General features: G+C 39.4%; 1 protein-coding gene across 2 annotated transcripts in view; it reads left to right on the plus strand.

The window, feature by feature from the left end:
- Positions 1-21,509, plus strand: part of LOC101611710 (zinc finger protein 883-like) — a 34,194-nt gene extending 12,685 nt beyond the window's left edge. For both annotated transcript variants that reach the window (XM_045138959.1, XM_045138958.1), the window contains exons 2-4: positions 9,249-9,375; positions 13,656-13,748; positions 16,665-21,509. In XM_045138959.1, coding sequence (XP_044994894.1) covers positions 9,324-9,375; positions 13,656-13,748; positions 16,665-18,571 — 2,052 coding nt within the window. In that variant the 5' untranslated portion in view covers positions 9,249-9,323 and the 3' untranslated portion in view covers positions 18,572-21,509. The remainder of the gene's footprint in view (positions 1-9,248; positions 9,376-13,655; positions 13,749-16,664) is intronic.
- Positions 21,510-25,738: the final 4,229 nt, after the last annotated feature.

Here is a 25,738-nt window from a genome sequence, read left to right on the forward strand (position 1 = left end):
AAGAGTTGCCAAGCCACTTTGCTCAGGGGTCTGTCTTGGTCTGGTATTTTCTTTTTGCTTTGCCCACCTCTTTTTGAGAAAATACTGAGTTTTATCTCAAAGTACTCAAGTACTTCTAGTCCCAGTCTAACAAGCAGGGAAATACATAGGGTGGGGTTTCAGATATATGGTATGAGTGACAGCTCAAGAAAGGGCAGCCTCTGAGTTCTCCATCATGGTTGCGGAGCCCAGGTAGGAGTACTTTTAAATAAGGGTTGTCATCCAGAAGGTGGGGGGATAATTAGTAGTGTGAGGACCATGGAAAGAAGATCTGCCTCCTCAGGAAACAGGAAATACAGGGAATTGGTGACGGCTTCACACCCCTTAGCAGGACCAGCCCAGAGGATGCTGGGGCAGTGGGAAGCTATTTTCTCTTCTCTAGAGAACCAACTTCAAGCCCCATTGTCAGATAGTCCTTGCTTTAGCAGTCCATATCTAACTCTTTTTAATGTATAAATAAATTAATTTGTATTGGTTATTTTCCATATTTCCTGTTCTCTAATAGTGCATTTTTCATGACTATCTGTGATCAACTTTTAAATGTTTTTTTAACTTTATATTGACAACCTGCATACATATTCACAGTGTGTATCCTGCTTATAATCCACTCCTGTCACCTTTGTTTGTTGCCCTCCTTTAGCCCCTCTTCACTGAAACTCTTCTTCTTTCCCACGAATTTTTCTGTTTTGACATCTTCATGGTCTATTTGCTCTCATAGTTTGTACATGTTTGTAGGCAACATCAGCTACTGTGAACTCATGAATGCAATGGTTATTTTCTGCCTGGAAGGCAGTATTCCAAAGCAATCCTCCCTGCCACTTAGCTTTTTTAGTCTTTTGTCATCTCTTCCACAATAGTCCTTGAGCCTTGTAGGATGTGATAGAGTTCTATAAGCACTAAACAATCCACTCTCACTTCTTAGCACTTTCATATGTTTTGAATACCCTCAGTGGTCAGCAGCATCTGAAAAGAGAAACTTCTTTAATCAAAAATGAGAGTATGGGCTGGAGAGATGGCTTAGCAGTTAAGGCACTTGCCTGCGAAGCCTAAGGACCCAAGTTCAATTCTCCAGGTCCCACGTAAGCCAGATGCACATACTGTCTTGTGCATCAGAAGTTCATTTGCAGTGGCAGCAGGCCCTGGCGTGCCCATTCTCTTTCTCTGTTTTCCTCTCCCTCTCACTGTTATAAGTAAGTAAGTAAATAAATAAATAGTGAGAGTAGCAGTAATATGTGGGAGAAACATCAAAATTTACTGGCCACATTGGTGAGCATAATAAACCTCTAGCCAAACAACAGTAGTAGATTTATGACCACTCCAGCCAAGCTTTACAGGGGTCTAGGACACTGGCTGAGAGGCCACATGGAGGTGTGAAAAAGAGAGTTTCAGGTACCTTCTCAACTCTGTGAGTCTTAGCAGGCTGGCTTCAGAGGTCAAACACTTGGGAAACTGGAACAGGAGATAATACAGAAGCTCTAACCTCATCTTTGCCTAAGGGTGGCTGGTACTTGGATCCTCAAAGAGCTCTGTCTTGCTCTTCTCTATGCAGTACTTACAATGGGAGCTGCAATCTGGCTGTTTGAAAACTTAAATGTAGTCAATATAATAAGATCCCTGAGTCATGTGGAAATAGTCCACTGCCCAATGTACAGTTTTGCATTGACTATATTGCACAGGACAGGCAGTGATCACATTGATCTGATTTCCTAGACCTGTAAGGATGTTAAATCATCATGATTATCATTAGCTACTTAGAAAGCCTACTAAACCCTTGATCTATATGGGTAGAATGAACCCAGTGCAAATGAATGAAGGCTCCCTTAAATCATTACAACAGGAAATAATAGTCCTTAAGCCAATTTGAAGACTTGAGCCAGTTAATAGGCCTTGAAGCCCTTCAGTGTTGGGGAAGAAGGACCATGATACACTGCTAAAAATTACTATTAATTTTTCTTCCATCTTCCCCTAAATGGACCTAAAGCTTTTGACCAGTTTAAGTACACATTGGGAAAAGACCCTTTCAGGGTCTACTGATCTCTTGTTCTGAAGTCATTTTTTATTCTAAAGCAGTTTCTTTTTAAGTGTAGAGTATTTTTTGTTTGAGTAATCTGAATTGCTGAATTGTCTTGGACCATGCCCAGCCTTTTTCTTTTTTTCTTCTTCCTTAGTTTTTTCCTTTGTCTCTCCTTCCAACTTTCCTATTTTCCTTTCCTTTTTCACATGTTGACCTGGATGTGGATTAGTCTACTTAGTGCTAGAATTGAAAATAAAATCCATCATGCCCTGCTCTTTCTTAATAAATTAACTGAACTGTTTAATTCATGTGTGTATGGGTGCTCTGATATTTCTTGACTCTTCAAATGGATACTGGATGCTTTGACTTCTTAGCATCTGCCTTGTGTGGAAATTTCCTTGGCTTGGAAATTGAATCTGGGCTGACAGTGATTGCAAACAAGTGCCTTCATCTGCTGATCCATTTTTTCAGACCTTTCTTTTATATTTTATTTATTCATTTATTTGTTTGTTTATTTGGGAAAGAGTGTGAGAGAAAGAGGCAGAGAGAGAGAATGGGCACACCAATGCCTTTAGCTACTGTAAACATACTCCAAATGCATGTGCCACCTTGGGCATCTGGATTATGTGGGTACTGGGGAATCAAACCTGAGTCCTTAGGCTTCATAGTTGAATAGAACTCTGCTGAATACAACTCCATTGTATAAATATACCACATCTTCATTATCTACTCATCAGTCAAGGGCCATCTAGGCTGGTTCCATTTCCTAGCTATTATGAATTAAATGACAGTAAGCATGAAAGTAGTGAGATGAATCCATAGGACATATGCCTAAGAGTTCTATGGCTGGGTCATATGGTGAATCTATTTTTAGCTGTCACAGGAACCTCCACACTGATTTTCATAATGGCTGCACCAGCTCACATTCCCATAAACAGTGTAGAAAGGTTCTTCTTTTTCTGCATCCTAGCCAGCTTTTATTGCCCGCCCTTCTTCCCTCCCTTCCTCTCTCCCTTCTTCTTTCTTTCGTTTTGAGAACAACAGAGAGAATTGGAACACCAGGGCCTCAGCCACTGAAATCTAATTCCAGACATTTGTGCCACCTACTGGGCATCCTGCTGAGTCATAGCTGGCCAGAGACAGGTCGCCAAACTTTAGCTAGGCTCAGGAAGTTCCACTAGACCTCACGCCTGGGCCTTTCAGGGCCCAACACAAAAAGAGCTTTGTCTGGCTAAAATGATGTATTTTTTATATTATTTATCTAGATTGCTACAAAATGAAAATAGATTCTCAGTGGACTCTTAAAACCAAATTAATGTCGATTGCTTCAAAGATATTTCAAGTATTGTATTTTTGTTGTTGTTGTTGTTGTTTTCTGAGGTAGGGGTTCACTTTAGTTCAGGCTGACTTGGAATTCACTATGTAGTCTCAAGGTGGCGCCGAACTCATGGTGATCCTCCTACTTCTGCCTCCCGAGTGCTGGGATTAAAGGTGTGTGCCACCACGCCTGGTTTCAAGTATTATATTTTGATTTTTTTTTTTTTTGTAAAAAATTTCAAGTCTTAGACTATATACAGGTACCAAAGAAATAGATATAATTTGTTTGCATTTTAGGTGTATTACACCTGTGTTGCAGTCAGGTAGTACTGCTGATAGAAATCACCCAACCAAGAGCAGTTTGTGGGAAAAAAAGAGGTTTATTTTGGCTTACAGACTTAAGGGGGAAGCTCCATAATGTCAGGGAAAAATGACGACATAAGCAGAGGGTGGCCATCACTCCCTGACCAACATAAGGTGGACCATAGCAACAGGAGAGTGTGCCAAACACTGGCAAAGGGAAACTGGCTATAATACCCATAAACCCGCCCCCCAAAATACACCACCTCCAGGAGGCTTTAATTTCTAATTCCCATAAGCTGGGGAACCTAGCATTCAGAACTTCTAAGTTTATGGGGACACCTGAATCAAACCACCACAACCTATTTTCACATTTTTCCTACAGTGAGAAATGAAATAATAGAATTGATTTTTGCATTGTTATTTCATCTATATATTTTATATTTTTTAAATGAAAAGCAATAATGATAAAGGTAAAATTATAATTTCTGTATTAAGTATAATAACAATGCTAGGTTGATGATATTGTAAGAAGAAAGGGACAGTGCTGGGAGTATGGGATTGAGAATGAAGTATTATGTCACATATATGTGTGAAAATTTAATTCCCTTTTCAAGTTGATCAGTTCAGAAATGGAGACATTGCTCTTCAGTAGGAATTTCCAGAAAGGATGAAAAGACAGAAGAAGACTTTGCCCAGAGAGAGAAGCCCTTCAGATGACAGATTATATATAAGTAAAACTCTAGGAAAGCACAGAATGTTTGTTCTAGATGGCTTTGCTATTCAGGGGTGTATGCATCAATCCTTATGGACATCCGAACCCAGCTTCATCAGCATTTCATCAGGGACTGAAGAACAGCACATTTCCAGGAATCTTTCAGGCCTTCACTGCTAAATTGGGACTGGTGAAACATCTAGCCTCATAGACTGAGTGGCCACAAAGTTCTCTTGATTTTTTTTTTTTTTTCTGCCTACAGATAATCATTTCTGCACTGCCCATTTTATGTCCTGTAAGCCAATCTAATAAATCTCCCTTATAATACATTTTAATGCTACTGTTTCTGTTCCACTACAGAAAACTGACCAATACTGATTATAGTACCAGTAGCTGTTCCAGGGATACAGAATTATAAGCATAAATTTCCCTTGTGGCTTCTGTGGTTACTGTAAATTGGCTGTCCAATTCTAATGTTACTAAAATACTGGTAATATAAAGAGAACTGATAATCCATGCTGTGGTTTAAAAAACAAAAACACCTTGTAAACAACAAGGATTTTAGTTACTCTGTATTTAAAACTTTTGAATATTTGTGGGAAAGTAAGAAGTATAATGACAATGGCAGGTTGCTTTTAGCATCTCTGGAGAAAGTATATCTACATAAAAGACCTAAATTTTCTTAGTGTGTCTTCGAAAAGTATCTTCTGTCCAGGAGTGATAGGGCTCAGGTTGCCAGGAACAAAACCAAAGCCCTCATCATACATTGGCTAATTTACTACACAAGTTCAAGGCTCAGCCTGGTGCTATCTCAACAGTAAATTAAGGGAACTTATTAGGGATAGAAGTGTGTAAAAACACCCATGTAATACTGAGACAATGAACTAATATTCTGATGGATTTATTTTATCTTAGCATATAGCTTCCCGATATATCGGAGCATATATAACCCCATACCCAACCCCTAAACTATTTCTCTCTATGTCTTTCCCTGGCATAATTAATCATTCCTTATCTGTGAAACAGGAAATGACTTGCATTGAAGGAGATGCCTAGCAGCACTCTGTTGATGCTCTTCAGTTCCTAGTATTTTGCCTATAAACCTATCATGAACTCAAGAGTAGGCATGCCAAAGGGTAGATAGAAAGTATTTATTTGCAAGGAGAGAGAAAGAGAGAGAGAGCCAGGGCCTCCAACCACTGCAAATGGACTCAAAGTGCAAAGTCTCACTCTGTAAATCTGGCTTTACATGGGTCCTGGGGAATCAAACATGAGTCACCAGGCTTTGCAGGCAAGCTTAACAGATGAGCTATCTCTCTAGCCCCTTATAAAACTTTTTAATCTATAACTTCCATAAAAAATAATAAATGAACAGCAAGCTCTGGAGTCAGTAAGAGACTTCATCACAAGGAAAAGCAGGCAGGTGAGTGGTGGAAGGGGGTACCCGGTGTTCTCTTGCCACCACAGATGGGTCTACATGGCTCCACATCAGCACAACATCTGTGCATATACTACACACACACAAAGAATACCACTTGGCCTTAAGAAAGGGAGGAAATCCTGATGTGTTATAACATGGATGGACCCTAAACCTACAAGTGGAGTGGAAGAAGCCAGATACAGAAAGACCAACACAGGGCTGGAGAGATGGCTCAGCGGTTAAGGCATTTGCTTGCCAGGCCTAATGGCCTGGGTTTGATTCTCCAGTGCCCAACATAAAGCCAGATGCACAAGGTGGTGCATGCATCTGGAACTCATTTGCAGTGACAAGAGCTCTGGCATGCCCATTCTCATTCTGTCTCTTTCTCATCTCTGTCTCTTCCTCCCTCTCTATCTTTGCAAATAAAGGTTTTTTTAAAAGACCATTATAGGGGCTGGAGAGATGGTGTAGCGGTTAAGCGCTTGCCTGTGATGCCTAAGGACACTGGTTTGAGGCTCAGTTCCCCAGGTCCCACGTTAGCCAGATGCACAAGGGGGCGCACGCGTCTGGAGTTCGTTTGCAGAGGCTGGAAGCCCTGGTGCGCCCATTCTCTCTCTCTCCCTCTATCTGTCTTTCTCTCTCTGTCTGTCGCTCTCAAATAAATAAATTTTTAAAAAATTTTAAAAAAAGACCAATATAGGTACCTAATCACAAAACATAGAGGCAGAGAATAGAACAATGGCCAGAGTCAAGGGTGCAGGAAGAATGTGGGCAGTTGGTTGTACTTTTACCAGATGAGATCTCAGACATGGAAAGGGGTGATTATTTAAAAACCGTGAGAATAAACTTGCACTATGAAACTGTTACTTCAGAATGGCCGAAAGGATAAATTTTGGGAAATATGTATTTCACCGCAATTTAAATTTTCAAGAAAAGAAGAATATCTAAAAATGAATGTGAAGAGGATTCTTAGCAGTGAAGCCAGAAGATAAAAATACCAATTTTTTTGGCCTGGATATCCATGACCTCACAGTGCCTGACACTACCTACACAAGACCATCATAATAGGAGGAAAAGACCATGACATCAAAATAAAAGAGAGACTGATTGAGAGAGGAGGGGATATGATCGAGAATGGAGTTTCAAAGGGGAAAGTGGGGGGGAGGGAGGGTATTATTACCATGGGACATTTTTTATAATCATGAAAGTTGTTAATAAAAATTTGAAAAGAAAAAAAAATAAATGTACCATGATCATAGTCCTCTCCCATCCCTCCTTCTTTTACCTAACAAATCCACCCATCATTGAATCCCTACTAATTTCCAAATAGTCTCCTATTTTGATGTGATCATTTATTTCTCTCCTATTTTGCAGGTCTTCTGTTGATAAAAATCATCCAGTATGAGTTCATGAATGTCAAGGGTAGCTTGTATCTAGAAGATAATGTTGTTTGCACTTTCCACTTCCTTTGACTATTAGAGTCATTCTTGCAACTCTGTCAAGGTGTTCCCTAAGCCTTGGAGCATATGATACAGATGTATCATGTAATACTAAATATTCTACTGTTACTTTTCAGCACTTTGTGAGTCTTGAATCACCCCCATGGTCATTAGTGGCTGTAAAGATGAACTTCTCTAACCAAAAGTGATACTACCAGCAATATATGGGCATGAATTTAAGTATTTAGAGGGCAGTTTGGTGGGCATAGCATATCAATTTATCAGAATAACAGAAGTAGTTCTCCCCTAGAGTTTATGACCTCCCAGCCATAGGCTTTTGATTAGGTTTTGATTAGGTTTCTAGTACCAAGTGGAAATTCCCTCTTATGTAAAAGACCTCACACCCAGTCAGAGAACAGGTGGATTTCCCCATAGCAGACATAGCACTGCTGATACATTTGGCCTGGTTGGGCAGCCTTGGAGCTTGCATGGTTCATTACTGGTAAACATCACTGATGACTTTTTATTCCAACAGGGTAGAGTTTTCTTGTTTAATTTCTTTTTTAAAAGAAAATATTTACTTATTTGAGAGAGAAAAAGAGGCAGGTAGATACCTAGATAGAGAGAGATAATGGGCATGCCAAAGCTTTTAGGCACGGCAGACAAACTCCAGACACATGTGCCACCTGTTGAATCTGGCTCACATAGATAATGGAACCTAGGTCTTCATGCTTCATAAGCAAATGCCTTAACTGGATCCCAGATCACCATCTAGTTCTGATGGACAAACAAGACCCTTGGCAATTGGGCCCCCAGTGTCCTCACTGTCCAACACTCACTGCAAGGTATCCCACCCAGGCACTGAAGCTTTTCTCTAAATTTTTAAAATTTATTTGTAAGCAGAGAGAGATAGCTGGAAGGGAGACAGAGACAGCTGGGCGCATCAGAATCTCCAGCCACTGCAAATGAACTCCACATGCATGTACCAGTTTGTGCATCTGGTTTTATGTTGGTACTGGGCAATTGAGCCTGGGGTCATTTGGCTTTGCAGCCAAGCACTTTAACCTCTGAGCCATCTCTGCAGCCCCAAAGTTTTTCTAATAACAGTGTATTGCTTTTCGGTACAGCATTATCCATGTTCATAAACTACTACTTCTCAAAATCTCCATGTTAATGTATATATCATTAGCTAGCAAAGGAGTAGCTTTTTTCAAGGTAGTGTCTTGCTATAACCTATACTGACCTGGAAAATTTACTACATAGTCTCAGTGTGGCTTCAAACTCTAGGAGATCCTCCTACCTCTGCCTCCTGATTGCTGGGATTAAAGGTGTGTACCATCACACTTGGCAAGAAGTAGCTTGTAAAACTCATGTTTGTTAGTAAACCAGTATAATTCTATGAGAAGAGAAAACTCCTATGCTATAAACACTGATATTTGTAACATACATTTCAACCAAGATAAACTATTTCAGGTTGTAAGTGTGCATTGGGTTGGAGTTGCATGGCTTGATAGCATACAGACTATAATGTGCTCAGGTTTTTTTCCAACATAAGCTCAGTAAAATCACATGATGCAACATGGGTGCCAAAAACACCTTGGGTTCATTAATTATATATGTGATTTGGAGTTAATATATATTGTATTTAGAATTCTTTTAGTTTGGCCACATTTATGATAATCCCTACATTGATTGTCGGCTTTCATATGGAGTTATGAACCAAAATTTAATAATTGTTCCTATTTTACTATAAATGTTGGGAATTGAATTCATGGCTCTGCATCTTCTGGGCGTACAGTGTACCACAATGTTATGCCACCAGCCTCAGCATGCCTTTCCATTATAATTCCAGGAAAAGTTTCTAATCTGTTTTCTCAAATTACTATTGTGAGACACAGGTAAGATATTTGTCTTGAATATTTTCTCCCATGACACAAAATACAATCAAATGGTACTTTGTATAAGTCCTGTAGCCCTGGGTTGAAGAGAAATATCTCATTACAGGAGTTGGTATCGTTTGAAGACATAGCTGTGGACTTCACCTGGGAAGAGTGGCAGGACCTGGATGTTGATCAGCAAATGCTTTACAGGGATGTGATGCTGGAGAACTACAACAGCCTGGTGTTCTTGGGTGAGTACAACTCCCCTGAAACACTGTGTAGCAGTTATTTTATTTTTGGTTGATTAACACTGTAATTTTATTATTGCTTAATATTATTTTCATATTGTACTGTTAAATTGACACATTGTAATGGGACAAATTGTATAGAACAGTGTGCATTTGCAGTACACATATGTAATGGCCAGGTATTACTTGTTTGGGGACCACTTGAAAATTCTTTTCGCTGTTTTGATATACTAATTTAACTGTTAACACATGCATACTTACTTACTACTGTACTACAGAATATAAGTTATTTCTTCCAAATGCACCCAGTTCTCATCCTCTTTCCATCCCTTTGCTTCTACTCATTTTTCATATTCTAATGACTTGTTTTATAGTTTTGTTTTCATTTCTATTAAGTAACTTTGCACTTACAAGTGTAATCTAAATATGTAAGATTTTGTTTTTGTGCCCATCATATGTCATTTATATCCAGAGACTTCTGTGAAGAACTGAAGAAACATCTATTTACTCAAATTATGGAGGTATTTAACAGTACAAAGTAAAAAATCAACTCCGGTTTTATGTATTTGCTTATTGAAGTTACTTACAGAACAAAAGCTTTTATCATGAAGATGTGTGCCACCATAATAATCAAAACCCTAATCAGTTTTCTCATGTTCACAGTCCTAGTTGGAATTTCAAGTGAGGATTTCATGGCAGTCTAGATAGTTCATTGCCATTATCATAGACCTATATCACTGTATCATTCTTGTTTTCCTCAGTGTGACTGTATGAAAGGTTACTTGCAGATCAGTAGAGCTATTTTGCCTTAAGATGGTGACAGTCATTTCAAAACCAAAGGAATTAGCTGTACTACTTCACATAATGTCCTCCATTTGTATTCTCATCAGCCTTTTATTTGCTTTTTCTTTTGAAGCAGGCTTCTCACTTTAGCTTAGGTTATCTTAGAACTTACTTTATAACCCACATGGCCTCAAACTCTCAGTGATTCTCCTACCTCAGGTTCCCAAGTGTTTGTCACAAAGGAGTGTGTGTCATCATACACAGCTCCATTTCTCCTTGTGTTATAGATCTTATCTCTATGTAACCATTTAGTCTACAAACAAGGACACTTCTCTAGCCACCTCCCTTGTAATTTCTGTTACTTTGTTTATTGTGATTATCTTATATCTTTTTTTCTTTTCTTTGTTCTTTGAATTAAACCCAAAGCTTTATGCATACTATAAAAGTTACACCACTAAACTAGTTTTCATTGCTAAGACTTCAATACTGTATCATTAAAAAAAGAGTCATGGCGGGCTGGAGAGATGGCTTAGTGATTTATCACTTGCCTGTGAAGCCTAAGGGACCCCAGTTGCAGACTCGATTCCCCAAGACCCACGTTAGCCAGATGCACAAGGGGGCACCCATTCCCCCCTCTCTGTCCACTGCCTTCTCTGTCTGTAACTCTCAAATAAACAAAAAATATTAAAAATGAAAGAGTAGTAGAAGAGTACATCCTTGTTCTATTTCAGACTTTAGAAGAAATGATTTCAGTATTTCCCAGTCATTAATTTGGAGGTCCGCTGTTGCATGTAATATTGTGTCATTAGACTTCTGTGTCAATTTATGAATTTTCTAAATTTAAGCTTAATCAGTTTATATGTGTGTGTGTACTCACATGCACACTTGTGTGCACACAAGGGCAGGAATCTTCCAAACCAGGAGGCCATCTCTCTTCAGATTGTTTTAGTTTTACCCTATATTAGAATAAGTCAGTTATGACCAAGCATACATGTGACATTTGTGTCCATCTTTACATGGGTGCTGAGGATGCTCAAAATTGGGACTTCATGCTTTGTAAGCAAGGACTTTAACTACAGAACCATTTGTTGAGGAGTTTGCTACAAATGGGAATGAATTTTATAGAGTCACTTTCATGCACTTATTGCAGTATTATTATTATTATTATTATTATTATTGTTATTATTATTATTATTTGTCAAGGTATGGCCTCACTCTTACTGTAGCCCAGGTTGACCTGGAATTCACTATGTATTCTTAGGGTAGCCTCAAACTCATGGTAATTGTCCTATCTGTGCCTTCCGAGTGGTGGGATTAAAGGCATTTGCCACCATGCCTGGCTTCAGTATTAATATTTATCATTTAGATTCAGTGATTTATACATGTAAGTTATCTGGTGACTATTGCATCCCTGGTGTGAAACACAGTTTGTACTATTCTTTTTGGGTTTTTTGTTGTTTTTTGAGGGAGGGTCTCACTCTAGCTCAGGCTGACTTAGAATTCACTATGGAGTTTCAAGATGGCCTCAAACTCACAGCGATCTTCCTACCTCTGCCTCCCGAGTGCTGGGATTAAATGTGTGCGCCACCACTCCCAGCTTGTACTATTCATTTTTAATTTTGCTTGGGTGTTCACCTAAAATGTGTATATTTGAATGTGTGTTGTTGTTGTTTATGTGGAGATTGCTCATGTATATGCCCTTCCCAAGCCCTGTATGATCACTTGTGTTGGGGGTCACCTTCCTGATATGGCCAGGGAGGAATATCAGATGTCCCACTTCATTGTTTTTCCACCTGACCTTGTTTGTTTTTTAAAATTTCTTTATATAGTTATTTGAGAGGGAAAAAGATATAGATTCAGAGGAAAAGAATGGGTATACTTAGGCCTTTAGCCACTGCAAATGAACTCCAGATGCATAGTTCACCTTGGGTATCTGGATTACATAGGTCCTGGAGATTCAAACTGAGACCTGTGGATTTCCAGGCAAGCACCTTAAGTGCTAAGCCATCTCTCCAGCTCATGATCTTGTTGTTTTAAGCCAGAATCACCTTTTACTCATTCCAGAGCTTCCAGAGATCCAAAGATTTTCTGCTATTCTGTGGTGACAGGCCTGCATGGCATTGCATGGCTGTTTCACATAGAATCTAGAGATTTGAACTCAAGTGATCTTAGGCCTCTCAGTTCCTACTACACAGGAACCACATTTATCTCCTGAGTCATCTGTCTAGACATATTTTATACTTTTATATGCTGTTCTATTTGTTTCACTCAGAATTTTTGCAACAATATTCATTGAGGATACTGGGTCTGTAGGTTTGGATACTATATCTGTGTAGTTTCCAAATGACTGCAATGCAGATCTATGAGTTTACAGCTGAGAATTTGCCAGTTCTTGTAATGGTTGTTCTTTTATAACTCCATTTTGGTGTTCCTCTTAAAATTATTAGACTTTTAAAATTAGTATTTGCTAGGTTTTATTTCATTTGTTTTACTCTGGAACATGGTTATTATCTATATACACTTAGGCAGTTCTTGTAAATCAAGAGTTCCATCCTTGTTATATTTGTTCCAATTTCTCAATTTGCCTGTGTTATTTTTAAGTAGTCATGCATTTTTCTCTCTACCTTATCAATTTAGCTGTAAAGCCTCTTTGTTATTTTAATTTTGTTTTTCAAGGTAAGGTCTTGCTGTAGCCCAGGCTGGCCTCAAACTCACAGCAATCCTGTTTTACCTTTTTTTAAAAATTTATTTATTTATTTATTTATTTGAGAGTGACAGACACGAGAGAAAGACAGATAGAGGGGGAGAGAGAGAATGGGCGCACCAGGGCTTCCAGCCTCTGCAAACGAACTCCAGACACATGCACCCCCTTGTGCATCTGGCTAATGTGGGACCTGGGGAACCGAGCCTCGAACTGGGGTTCTTAGGCTTCACAGGCAAGCGCTAACCACTAAGCCATCTCTCCAGCCCCGTTTTACTTTTTAAATTCATTTCTTTAATATGTCTTTCCCTACAGTCTTTCTGGATTATTCTTTTTTATGATCACTCTCCGTTCGTTCCACCTGTCATAAATGTCATTTGCTATCTTTCTTATTTCATTATGTCCCCTCTCATTAATTTCTAGTCATTTAATATCCTACTTCCTACCATTGTCTAAAGCTGGGTATTGTTGCACACATCTTTAATGCAAGAACTTAGGAGATGGAGGTAGGAGGATAAAGATAGATTTGAGGAAGGGCTGGAATTAATTACAGGGTCAGTTCCAGGTCATCCTGAGGTTGAATCTTAAGAAAAAAAAACAACCTTGTTTTTTATATATCATGGTATGTAATGCCACTTTAGGGTAATAGTCAAGTTAGTGAACACCATGTATATAAACCCTATAAGGAAACTTTGCCATTCATCTAGTAGAGGACAGTTTCTGAAATGAAGGTGCTATATTTCATAGTCTTCCTTCCTTACCATATTGGTACAATTTGTACATTATTTTCCATTTACAGGAAATTGTGTTACCAAACCAGATGTGATCTTCAAGTTGGAACATGGATTTGCACCATGGAGTGTAGCAGAAAAATCAATTCAGAAACTTACAGGCAAGTGAATGCATACTCATTTATGGAGGCCTATCAGATGAAAACTCATCAGGAATAGTCATGTTAAGTGATATTCACCAAGTTTTATTCAAGTCTTAAAGTCTTCTGTTACTGTGAATTAATCATCTATTTCACGTACTTAACAAAAAACAATCTGTGTCAACCCATAACCCAGTTTCTTCCATTGAAGAATATTTTCTTAGATATTCAGAATTTTTTAAAAAATTTTTATTAGCATTTTCCATGATTATAAAAAAAATCCCATGTTAATTCCCTCCCTGCCCCCCCCACTTTCCCCTTTGAAATTCCATTCTCCATCATATTACCTCCCCATCACAATCATTGTACTTACATATATACAATATCAACCTATTAAGTACCCTCCTCCATTCCAGAATTTAATTTTCTATTTAAGTTGTCATGGAAAATATGTTTTAGATGCTTTATACAAAGTCTCACTTGTTTATATTTTGCATTTTTATAAATGATTAGTTACTTTCTCATTCCTCTGATAAAGTCCTGAGAAGAAACACCTTAAAGAAGAAAAGCATTTATTCTAGTATAAAATTATATAATGGTGGTTGTGCTTAAAATACTGATACAGGGGCTAGAGGGATGGCTTAACAGTTAAGGTGTTTGCCTGCAAATCCAAAGGTCCCAGGTTCGATTCCCCAGAACCCACGTTAGCCAGATGCATAAGGTGGCACATGCATCTGGAGTTTGTTTGCAGTGGCTGGAGGCCCTGGTGTACCCATTTTCTGTCTGTCTGTCTGTCTCTCTCTCTCTCTCTCTCTCTCTCTATTTCTATCTCTGTCTTCCCCAAAAGAGAGTATTTTTCATAGTTATAGGTGTTGTCACTAGTGCAGTATACAAGAAAATGAAAAAGAGAACACCAGATATTCCAGGGTAAGATAAGTGATTAAAAATTTTCTCCACAATGCCCATGTGATTAAACTTGGGGTCAAAGGATATTAAATATATGAAGTCAGGAATTCTGCTGGGTCTTGCAAAGAGATTTGGGGCATCTGAAGAGAAGAAAAATTGCTTGACAGTATAATGAAAAGTAGGAAATATTGATTGCATTCTTATCTCCTAGATGAAAATACTATGGAAAGACACAAGTAGAAGCTAACACAAGACAGTACAAAGATGTCTTGTGCAAACTATTGGTATCTCTGGTATTAGAAGTCTGTTTCTAGCACATGGAAAATTCAGAGAATTAGTTCTGTTTGACTGTGACTCAATCTGTAACAGTTGCTTTGAATCAGAAAAGTTGATTCCATTTATCAAAATAACTTAGTGTGCTAAAAGTAGATATCATCTACTCTTGGAACCCCAAAACACAGAATAGCCAAAATCCAAGTATGCTGTGGACATATTCCATAGTTCTGTTTGGCAGATAAACACAACCATCAGTAGTAGTCTTATCTATAGACCAAACTTAGAATCACTGAGCACGTTCAGCATAAAAGAGACCACGGTTTGAAGGGTTTGGTGGTCTCACACTTCACAGTAAAGAATTAACCACATAGCTTGTTGATAATTACTAAGAAAGGGAATATTAACTCTATAGAAATGATATTGCGTGACATTTATTATAGCTACAAATATTTAGCTATAACGTGGAACTGAAAATTATGATCTCAGGTCAATCATGTGTATGGATCTTTCTTCTTACCACATGTGGTTAATTCTTGATGGGATTTTTAATGCCATGAATTGAGATAAGAGAGTCCTCATTTCTTCTAGTTTTTCCACTGTCTGACTTTTGTGTGGATATGTACCAAATGTGAGACTTTTGTTTTTTCAAAGTGGGGTCTCACTGTAGCCCAGGATGGCATTGATTTCATTATGTAGTTCCATGCTGCCCTTACTCATAGTGATCATATTACCTCTGCTGCCTGAGTGCTTGGATTAAAGGCACGTTCCACCATGTCTGGATAATGTGGGGCTTTTGTAATGAGTTTGTTTGGCATATAAACTTGAAAGGCAATGAGGTCATTGGCTTTTTTGTCTGCATACATATTTACTTGAATGTGGCCTTGCCACTGTTTATAGGCCCATCCATCATAAAGTTTTCACCACCAACTCTCACAGTGAGAACAGATTGACTACATTAGGCTTGAGCTAAAATAACATGATTTCTGCCACCCCCGAGGGATTCATTCTAGTGATAATGAACAATGATATAGGGTTTTTCAAGTTTTTTTCAAATAATTTTCCTATGTTGACATTTTTTTCACTTTGTTTTATGTTGTGATGTCTTTTGTGTTATTTTAATATATTGATTTGCAAGCATGACAACAGGGAAGTATGGAATAAGAAAGGAGGTAAAGAGCATGGCAGTCTGCATCTGCCTGTATGCTTGTGTGTAAATCCTGGTGGCCCATATTCAATTACACAGTACCCACATACAGGCAGATGCAGAAAGTGGCTCATATGTATGGTGATCATTTTCAGAGGCAGGAGGCCATGGACTGGCCATGCTCTTTACCTCCTTTCTTATTCCATACTTCCCTGTTGTCATGCTTGCAAATCAACTTTTTATTGAGGATAAAAAAAAACAACTCTAGCAGTTATTCATAGTCTCAAACAATCATTTCATAATGAGGTGATCTCCAGTAAATTGAGGAAATACTACAGAGCATTTGGTCAGTTTGCACTTGAATTTTTAATACTGGGCTCATGTCAATAAACACATCACTGAGTGCAATCTGTATTGGGTATTCTATGATAAAACAATTCATTGAAATAAAAAGTAATCACAAGAGAAAAATAGGATTAATGTAATTACTGTGAATTATTTTTTCTGAAACTAAAATATATGCCCCAGTATATGCCCAAATATCAGAAAGTTGTTGAGAGTCTAGTGGTTGTATAACAGGAATATAATAATTTTTTTTTGTTTCATTTCAGAATTAACAAGTCAACAGGAAACCTTATGGACAAAGCCTTATGAAGTTCAACAATGCCAGAATGCTGTCTATCAGAATCTTCACCTCACTTGTCAACCTGAAACTCACACAGATGAAAAGCAGTATGAATTTCATGAATACGAGAGTGCTTTCTACGAAGAGTCAAAATTCGCTATGCATCAAGGAACTCATACAAGTGAAAATTCACATCTCATTTTGAATCAGACAATACATACAGGGGAAAAATCTTTTGAATATCTTGACTATGGGGAAGATTTCATTGCCAAGTCAGAATTTGATAATCATCAGATAATTCTATCAGGTGAGAATCCATATGAAATTCTTGAATGTGGAAATCCTTTCTTTCCAAATTCAAACCTTACTTTGCATCAAGGATATTACATAGATGAGATGCCATATGAATGTAATGAGTATGATACAGCTTTTTCCCAGATGTCTCACTTCACTTTGTATCAGAGAACACGAAGAAGTGAGAAGCAATATATATGTAATGAATGTGGGAAAGCCTTCACCTTCAAGTCACAGCTCACTATTCACCAGAGATTTCATACAGGTGAAAAGCCATATGAATGTACTGAATGTGGGAAAGCTTTCTTCACCAAGTCAAATCTTAATAATCATCAGAGAATCCATACAGATGTGAAGCCATTTAAATGTGATGAATGTTACAAAGCTTTTTCTCAGAAATCCTGCCTCATAATGCATCAGAGAACTCATACATGTGAGAGGCCATATGGATGTAATGAATGTGGCAAAACCTTCATATGTAAGTCAAACCTTTCTATTCATGAGAGAACACACACAGGTGTGAAGCCATATGTATGTAATGAATGTGGGAAAGCATTCTGCCAGAAGTCAAAACTCACTCTGCATCAGAGAGCACATACAGGTGAGAAGCCATATGAATGTAGTGAGTGTGGGAAAGCTTTCATTGCTCAATCAAACCTTAACAAACATCAGAGAATTCATACAGGTGAGAGGCCATATGAATGTAAGGTATGTGGGAAAGCTTTCATTGATACGTCAGATCTTAATAAACATCAGAGAATTCATACAGGTGTGAAACCATATGAATGTAATGAATGTGGTAAAGCTTTCCTACGCAAGTCACATCTTTCTGTACATCAGAAAACACATACAGGTGAGAAGCCATATGAATGTAATGAATGTGGGAAAGCTTTCATTGCTGTATCAAGTCTTAATAAGCATCGGAGAATTCATACAGGTGAGAAGCCATATGAATGTAATGAATGTGGGAAAGCTTTCATTTTCAAGTCACGGCTCACTATACACCAGAGATTTCATACAGGTGAAAATCCTTATCAATGTAATGCATGTGGGAAAGCTTTCCTTGCCAAGTCAAATCTTAATAATCATCAAAGAATCCATGCAGATGTGAAGCCATATAAGTGTAATGAATGCTACAAAGCTTTTTCTCAGAAGTTCTGCCTTACAATGCATCAGAGAACTCATACAGGTGAGAGGCCATATGAATGTAATGAATGTGGTAAAACTTTCCTACAGAAGTCAAATCTTTCTATACATCAGAGAACTCATACAGGTGAGAGGCCATATGAATGTAATGACTGTGGTAAAGCTTTCTTGCAGAAGTCACATCTTACTAAGCATCAAAGAACTCATACAGGTGAGAAACCATACAAATGTAATGAATGTGGGAAAGCTTTCATTGCAAAGTCAAGCCTAAATAAACATCAGAGAACTCACACAGGTGAGAAGTCACATGAATATAATAAATGTGGAAAAGCTTCCCTCGCCAAGTCAGATCTTAATAAACATCAGAGAACTGTTAAAGTTGAGAACCCCTCTGAATATAATGAATATGAGAAAGCTTTCCCCCTAAATGTTACAAATCACCATACATCATAGAAATCATACAGATAAGAAGCCCTTTAAATGCAATGTATATGAGAAAGATTTGTGTCTGAAGTCACATCTCATCATGCACCAGAGAGTTCCTAAATACTAGCAAACATGTTGTTGCAATGAGCCTGTGAAAAAGTTCTTCCTGGAGACATACCTAATTGCTACCATAAACTCACACAAGATAAATTTCTTCAGAATGTAATTAATGTGGGAATTCCTAATTCATTCAAATTTCAATATTCATATAAAGAATGCAAGGAAATATTTCAAGTCATAACTAATACCACATGGAGTATTTCATTAAACTAAGAAGTCTTCCTAATAAAGAACTTCCACTTTTTCTTCTGAAAACTTACAACTGATTTCATATGTTCTCAATAAATTAACAAAATCCTATGAACAATATAGTCCTAATTTTATATCAGAAAATGAGTGCGCATGGATATGTTGTCCATGGTCTCTTGAAGCTACATATAATTGCTCATCCAGCTTTATGTGATGTCTGAGAAAGTGAAGTGGGCCAGAAGGCATTTTCAGCAATTGTTATTAGCTAGTGAGCACCTAAGTTAGAATTTATGACTATAGACACATACGGCTTTGAAACAAATTGTTATTTAAAACTTTAGTATTAACAACATAGTAATAGAACTGTCCAACTGAAATCTATAGTGTTAGAACACTTTTTCAGTTGAAATGCTTTTGCACTCATCTTCACATTTGGCAGTAAACAACTGCCGAAGAACAGTGATAACCAGCTTGTGAGAGGAAAGGGTAAATTTTGGCTTAAACACTCGATGGGAAGCTCCATGATAGAGAAAACAGATGGGGTCAACAGTAAACCATTTCCAGGAGGCTCCAACTCCTAAATTGCCACCAGCTGGGGACCTAGCATTCAGAACACAAAAGTTTATGGAGGACACCTGCATCAAACCACCACAGATGGATGCTAATATGATATCTTTTACTTGCAATCTGTTGCAATTCTTATTTGAGAGAAAATCATTTAGAAATGCTAATACTGGAGGCTTAGTCATCTGTGTACTCAGAAACCTATCCAGTTCATCCTATCTTTTGTCCCTCAAGCAAAAAGCTCTACAAAATTTTAAATCCTGTGACAGATGGTGTCTAGCCAAGCAGATTGTTATAAAGTTAATGTTGAGTATAGGAAATAAGGTGAATGAGTGTGTCAGGAATGAAAATAGGTGAAGTTCATTATTTTGTGATGGATATATTTATGTTCAACACAAATCATGGATACCATGTTATTAAACAGCAAAAGTACCTCATTAGCTGGATTCAACCTTTTACATGAGAGAAACCTCAAAAGTGAATACAGTTTTCTTTACTCAATGCATTGTTCTTGCAAAGTTAGGTAGATGTTTATGAAACAAATTATTATGCAAACAAAGGAGAGAATAGTCTCAAATACACAGACTTAGTATACACAGATTGCAAAATTCTCAAATATTCCTTATAACATTATACAGTTACATGATCTAAACAGCAAAATTTATATTTAAAATATATAAAATATATAATATTATATATATGAAATGGATATTTAAATACAGTGGTAAGAATTTCTAGCTGCTCACTTCATAGGTGTGATGAAATGTAAAATCTGATGCTATTTATCTTTTCAATATACTGATATATACCACATGACAAAATAATCAAAACTATAGAACTTGATAAAAGTCAGTATATATGGGCTGGGGAGATAGCAGTTAAGGCACTTGCTTGCAAAGCCTAAGGACCCAGGTTTAATTCCCCAGTACCCAGCTAAGCCAGATGCAGAAGGTGGTGCTTACATCTGGAGATTGTATGCAGTGGCTGCTGAAACAGGCACACCTCTCAAATACAGTATTTTTAAAAGTCAATGCACATCATCACATGATGTCTATAAAGGGAGATCATGTGAGAAGAAGCAGTTCTATGTGAAAATATGCAGGTGAAATCATGACAATACAGTCATCAAACCTGATGAAAATTGTAGAATAATATTACTGTACATTCTATTTCATTTTTATGAAAATAAAGGATGTTCTGATAATTGCATTGGGTTCCAAAGAATTTAAAATGATACAAATACATATATATGAAAAGCCCACATTGTAATTTATGCTTTTCACTACATTGTGAAACTTTTTAAAATATTTTATTCATTCATTTCAGCAAAGTAGATAAATTAGAGAAGGGGCATGCAGGGTCTTCTAGCCACTGCAAACAAATTCCAGACACATCCACCACCTTGTTCATCTGGGTTATTTGGGTACTGGGGAATTGAAGCGTGGTCTTAAGCTTTGTAGAAAAGCACCTTAACTACTAAATCACCTCTTCAATCCTATGCTGTGAAACTCTTAATTGTGTACAAAATGTTCTTAAAGTGGTAATTTTATGACAAATTTATAAGTAGTAATTCCAAGGAAACTTCATTTTATAAACACTTTGTAGATATTAGGTAGTCACCACCTGTGCTTGAAAACATAACAAAGTGACTGTGGAGATGAATTTTGAATGTCAGTGTATTATGGGGTCATCAGCATGTCCTTATATGTAATTTAATGCATCTCTTCAAATAGATTCTTTCATATCCAATTGAAATAATTTCATGGAATAATTATATGAGTCTAGAAATTATACAATGTTCCTAGACTAACAGTATCAGAAATGTAAATTAGAATTTTTTTAAAAAGGTTACAAATTACATGTGACAAGAAAGGGGTAGTGGGGAGAAATGGTACCAAAAGGAGGGGAGGGTGCCTGGGTGAGAGATCAATGAAAATAATGTATTCATGAAAATGTTGTAAGCAAACCCAGTGAAGGAGTCTTAGGGTAATTGTCAAGGATGTGAGCTAGATTAGCTATGTCTTTGTTCCACAATGATGTGTATTCACTTTATTCAATTCAGTTTTAAATAAATACTTAGTTTTTCTTTGTGCATTTTTTGCATATATGTAATACTACTTAGTGGCTCAATACTTAAAAACAACAAAGCAATAATTGTTTTGCACATGTGCCATGTTTGCTTTTGTCTCCATACAAATTATTTCAGTTTCTTTCAAGTGTGTATTACTGTCCTCACCATTAAGTGATCCACTAGAGCAATCAGCTTTTGCTTGTATTTATTGAGTATCAAGTTAACTTTTGACCTGCATTTCACTGTGTAGTCCACCCTGGCCTCAAACTCATTTCATTTCTCCTACCTCTGCCTTCAGAGTGAGGGACCATAATCATGAGACACATGTCCAGTTTAAGTGTTGATTTCTATGACATACTTTTCCCAACAGCCCCTACAAGAATCCTCTCCAACGTATGGAGTTGGAACACTAGTTTCTTGTTATGATATACACTTTTAATTTCAGTAATCAGAGCTGGAAGGATGAGTAATGTGAGTACAACCAAGGCAGCATAGTGAATTCCATGAAAATACTGCCTATTTTCCACACCCTTTTCTCAATAGAGAAATACCAAAAACAGTAACCTAAAGTATTATATTAATTTGCCACATTGAATATAGGATATACGTTGGTGGAAATTTGAAATAAGATTTGGAAGGAGTGCGAATAGTTGCTGAAATGAAATACCAAACAGTAAACCATATGCAGTCAATTTGAGGTACAAATTCTCAGCATACATTTTCTTTTCCTCTTCATTTCTTCAGACTTGCATACAATTTTCTATCATCATAATTTCATTATTTTATTTTGGAGAAAGAGGCCAAGAGGAACAGAGAGAGAAAGAATTGGCATGCCAGGCCCTCTAGCCACTGAAAACATACTCCAGACACATGCACCACCTGTGCATCTGGCTTTATGTGAGTATTGGGGAATTGAACCTGGATCCATTGGGTTTTCTGGCAGATGTCTTAATCACTAAGCCATCTCTCCATCCCTATTATGCAATATTAATATTTATAGATATAATGCATGTAAGAATAATATGAGGAAAAAAATTTCAAAAACTTTTAAAAGGGCTTGAGAAATAGTTAAGTGAGTAAGGTGTAATTGATGTAAGCATGAGTGCCTGGATTTGGATTTGCATTACCGATAGAAAAATGACTTTTTCGGTTATTCATGTCTGTAATTCCAGCACAAGGAACAATCTCACAGAAAAACCCAGTTCTCACTAGCTAGCTTGGCTAGTTATATTGAGCTTTGGAGTCAGTGAAAATCCTTATATAAATATCTAATCTCACACAAAGTAGAATGACCTTAATGATTTAAATATGTCTATAAAAAGTTTTCTGAGGGCTGGAGAGATGACTTAGCGGTTAAGCGCTTGCCTGTGAAGCCTGAGGACCCCAGTTAGAAGCTCGATTCTCCAAGACCCACATTATCCTATTGCACAAGGGGGCGCACGTGTCTGGAGTTTGTTTTCAGTGGCTGGAGGCCCTGGAGCTCCCATTCTCTCTCACCCGCTCTCTCTCTCCCTCCCGCTCCTTCCCTCCCTCCCTCTCAAGGCTCTACAATTGACACGCTTCCCGCCTTCTCTGGGGAATTCCTCCAAGAAGTCAGATAGGGGGGCAGTCCTGGAGACCGTGCAGGCCTCTGCCACCGAAAAGTCCTGTTGTCCACAGCGGGGCGACGTCGGGGTTCACGTAGGCAGTGTAGGTCGGGGGGTACGAGGCTCCCATGGGCCTCCCGAGCGAAGCCAGGTAGTGCTGCCCGGGTAGATGCTCCCATCGTTCTGTCCCCCTATCTTCTGCGCTGCGCTGTGGCCGGTCCCGGGGGCTGTGCGCAAAGGGGAAGGCGGAGGCCCCGGGCGGCTGCGGGCTGCCGGAGCTGAAGGCCACGGAGTCCACTGCGGCGGCCAGCGTTCACGGCTAGCACGCGGGCAGGTAGGGGAGCGTGGACAGCACGTGCGCAGGAGCGACAAACACCGGGGAGCCCGTGCCCGCTGCGTGCAGAAAGCCACCCGAGTGGCCGGCCCGAGGCTGGAGCCAAAGCCAAACTGGTACATCTTTCCGGGCGCGGACGTGACCGACCTACAAGGAAGGAGCACTGGCATCGAGGTCACGGCCGCTGGGCACCCTCCATCAGCGCCCGCGATCTCGGGTGGAGCACCTCGCTCCGGGGCAGGTTCCAGGTCCCCCTGGGAGGGGTGGCGGTGGGTGGGACAGGCGCAAGGCCGCGGGATCCCGACCTCTCCTCACGCGGAAAGGACACGGGGAAAAGGGCGCTGCGCCGACTAGGGTTAGTGATGGACGGGCTGCCAACTTGAAGCTCTGGCCCAATCGGCCTAAAATATGTAATTTTATTGGGCTAGAGGGCTGGTTTAGCAGTTAAGGCGTTTGTCTGCAAAGCCAAAGTTGGATCCAGGTTCCATTCCCCAGGACCCACAAAGCCAGATACACAAGGGGGCGCACACTTCTGGAGTTCGTTTGCAGTGGCTGGAGCTCTGGCACGCCCATTCTTTCTCTGTCTCTCCATTTCTCCATCTTTCTCTGTCAAATGAATAAAAACAAATTTTTATAAAGATATCTTTATTTATTAGACTGAAAGAAGGAAAAAGAATGACTTTCGGGGGCCTCCAGCCACTGCAAAGGAACTATAAACGAATGTGCCACCTTGTGCGTCTGGTTTAAGTGAGTCCTGGGGAATGGAGCCTGGGTCTTTAGGCTTTGCAGGCAAGTACCTTAATGGCTAACGCCTGTTATTTATTTTATGGTAGGGTCACTAGCCCAGGCTGACCTGGAACTCACTCTGTAGTCTCTGGCTGGCCTCCAACTCCTGGTAATCCTCCAACCTCTGCCTCCGAGTGCTGGGATTAAAGGTGTGCATCACTTTTGGATAATTTCATCCCAGCTGAGAAAGACTATCCTGAGGGTCAGCTCTTTTGATGCAATTCGCTCCTAGAATTCCCATCAGCACCCAGTTCACCTCTGTGGGCCTAGGACCACCTACTCAGGAAGATTACAAAAGGGCATTGAGTCTGTGAACGTCACACTCCCGGGTCAGTCGGCGTGAGAAGGACCTGATGGAACAGCGCTTCCAGCTCTGTGTGCGCAAGGCCTGGGATTCCACAGAACAGGCCCCTGAGCCCCAAATGCTCATGGTCCCGCGTCCATGGCGTTCGAGTCCCTGGGCACTTCCTTTGTATCCAAAGTTGGGCCACCTCTCTGGAGATACCTGGGAAGTCCACAGGGAACTGCTGGCGGATCCTTGTGGTCTTCTGAGTTGGGCCTGCCCCATACACAAACCCGCAGCGTGGAGCTCGGAGCTCTCCAAGGCAGAAGGAGCTGCAAGAGTCTGCGGGGGTGCAGAGCCCTCCCGCCAGCCCACCTCAAGCCCTCAGCCACAGGTTGCCTCTCCCGCCTCTCCCCGCTCCAGCGAGAGTCCATCGGAACCGAGAAGTCCCTGGTCGGAGATGCAGAGTGACGCCTGCCTTACACCTGATCTGGGACATCCATCACCCTAATATCAAGTCTTGCTGACAGACCACCCCTCTTCTGGTGGGCAAGTTTTGTCTTCCACCATCCCCCAGGTAAGCAGGATCCAGCAGATTTCTTCAACTAAGGTGCCTAATTGCATGAGCCTCTAGAGACATGTCTGTACTGATGCCCTGTGCTTGTTCTCATGCCATGGCAACGCTTGTGTGTTTAGTAGGTGCGTTGTAGTACTTATTGTCTCAGTAAAATAACCTCAGTGGAAAACCTTTCTTGTCTTTCTACTTGGCTGTAGGAGAGGACAGACACAGGGACTAAGAAAGAAGGCTGCTGCTGGCTTAGCAGCTGTGAACTCCAGGGTTTGGGAGCCTTAGATTCTCCAAATGTTTACATAGGTTGGTGCTTTAGGATCATGGGCTTAGCTGTGGAAAAGCCTTGCGTTGCTTTTCTCTAACCTGCAAAATGTTCCTTCACTGTATACACCACCCAGTAGATGTACTGTGGGCCTCAGGTTTTGTGATTGTTGACCACTGAGCAACTCATAATTGGGGTTTATTTAGATTTAATTTATTATTGGTTTTTCAAGGCAGGGTCTCACTCAAGCCCAGGCTGATCTGGAATTCCCCATGTAGTCTCAGATTAGCCTTAAACTCAGAGATCCTCCTACCTATGCCTCCCAAGTGCTGGGATTAAAGGCGTGTGCCACCACACCCGGCTTTAACAATGTTTTTTGTTGTTGTTGTTTGTTTTTTGACTTGCTTATTTTTAAAATAACTATTATC

This window comes from Jaculus jaculus, chromosome 20, assembly GCF_020740685.1.
Source record: "Jaculus jaculus isolate mJacJac1 chromosome 20, mJacJac1.mat.Y.cur, whole genome shotgun sequence".
Lineage (NCBI taxonomy): Eukaryota > Metazoa > Chordata > Mammalia > Rodentia > Dipodidae > Jaculus > Jaculus jaculus.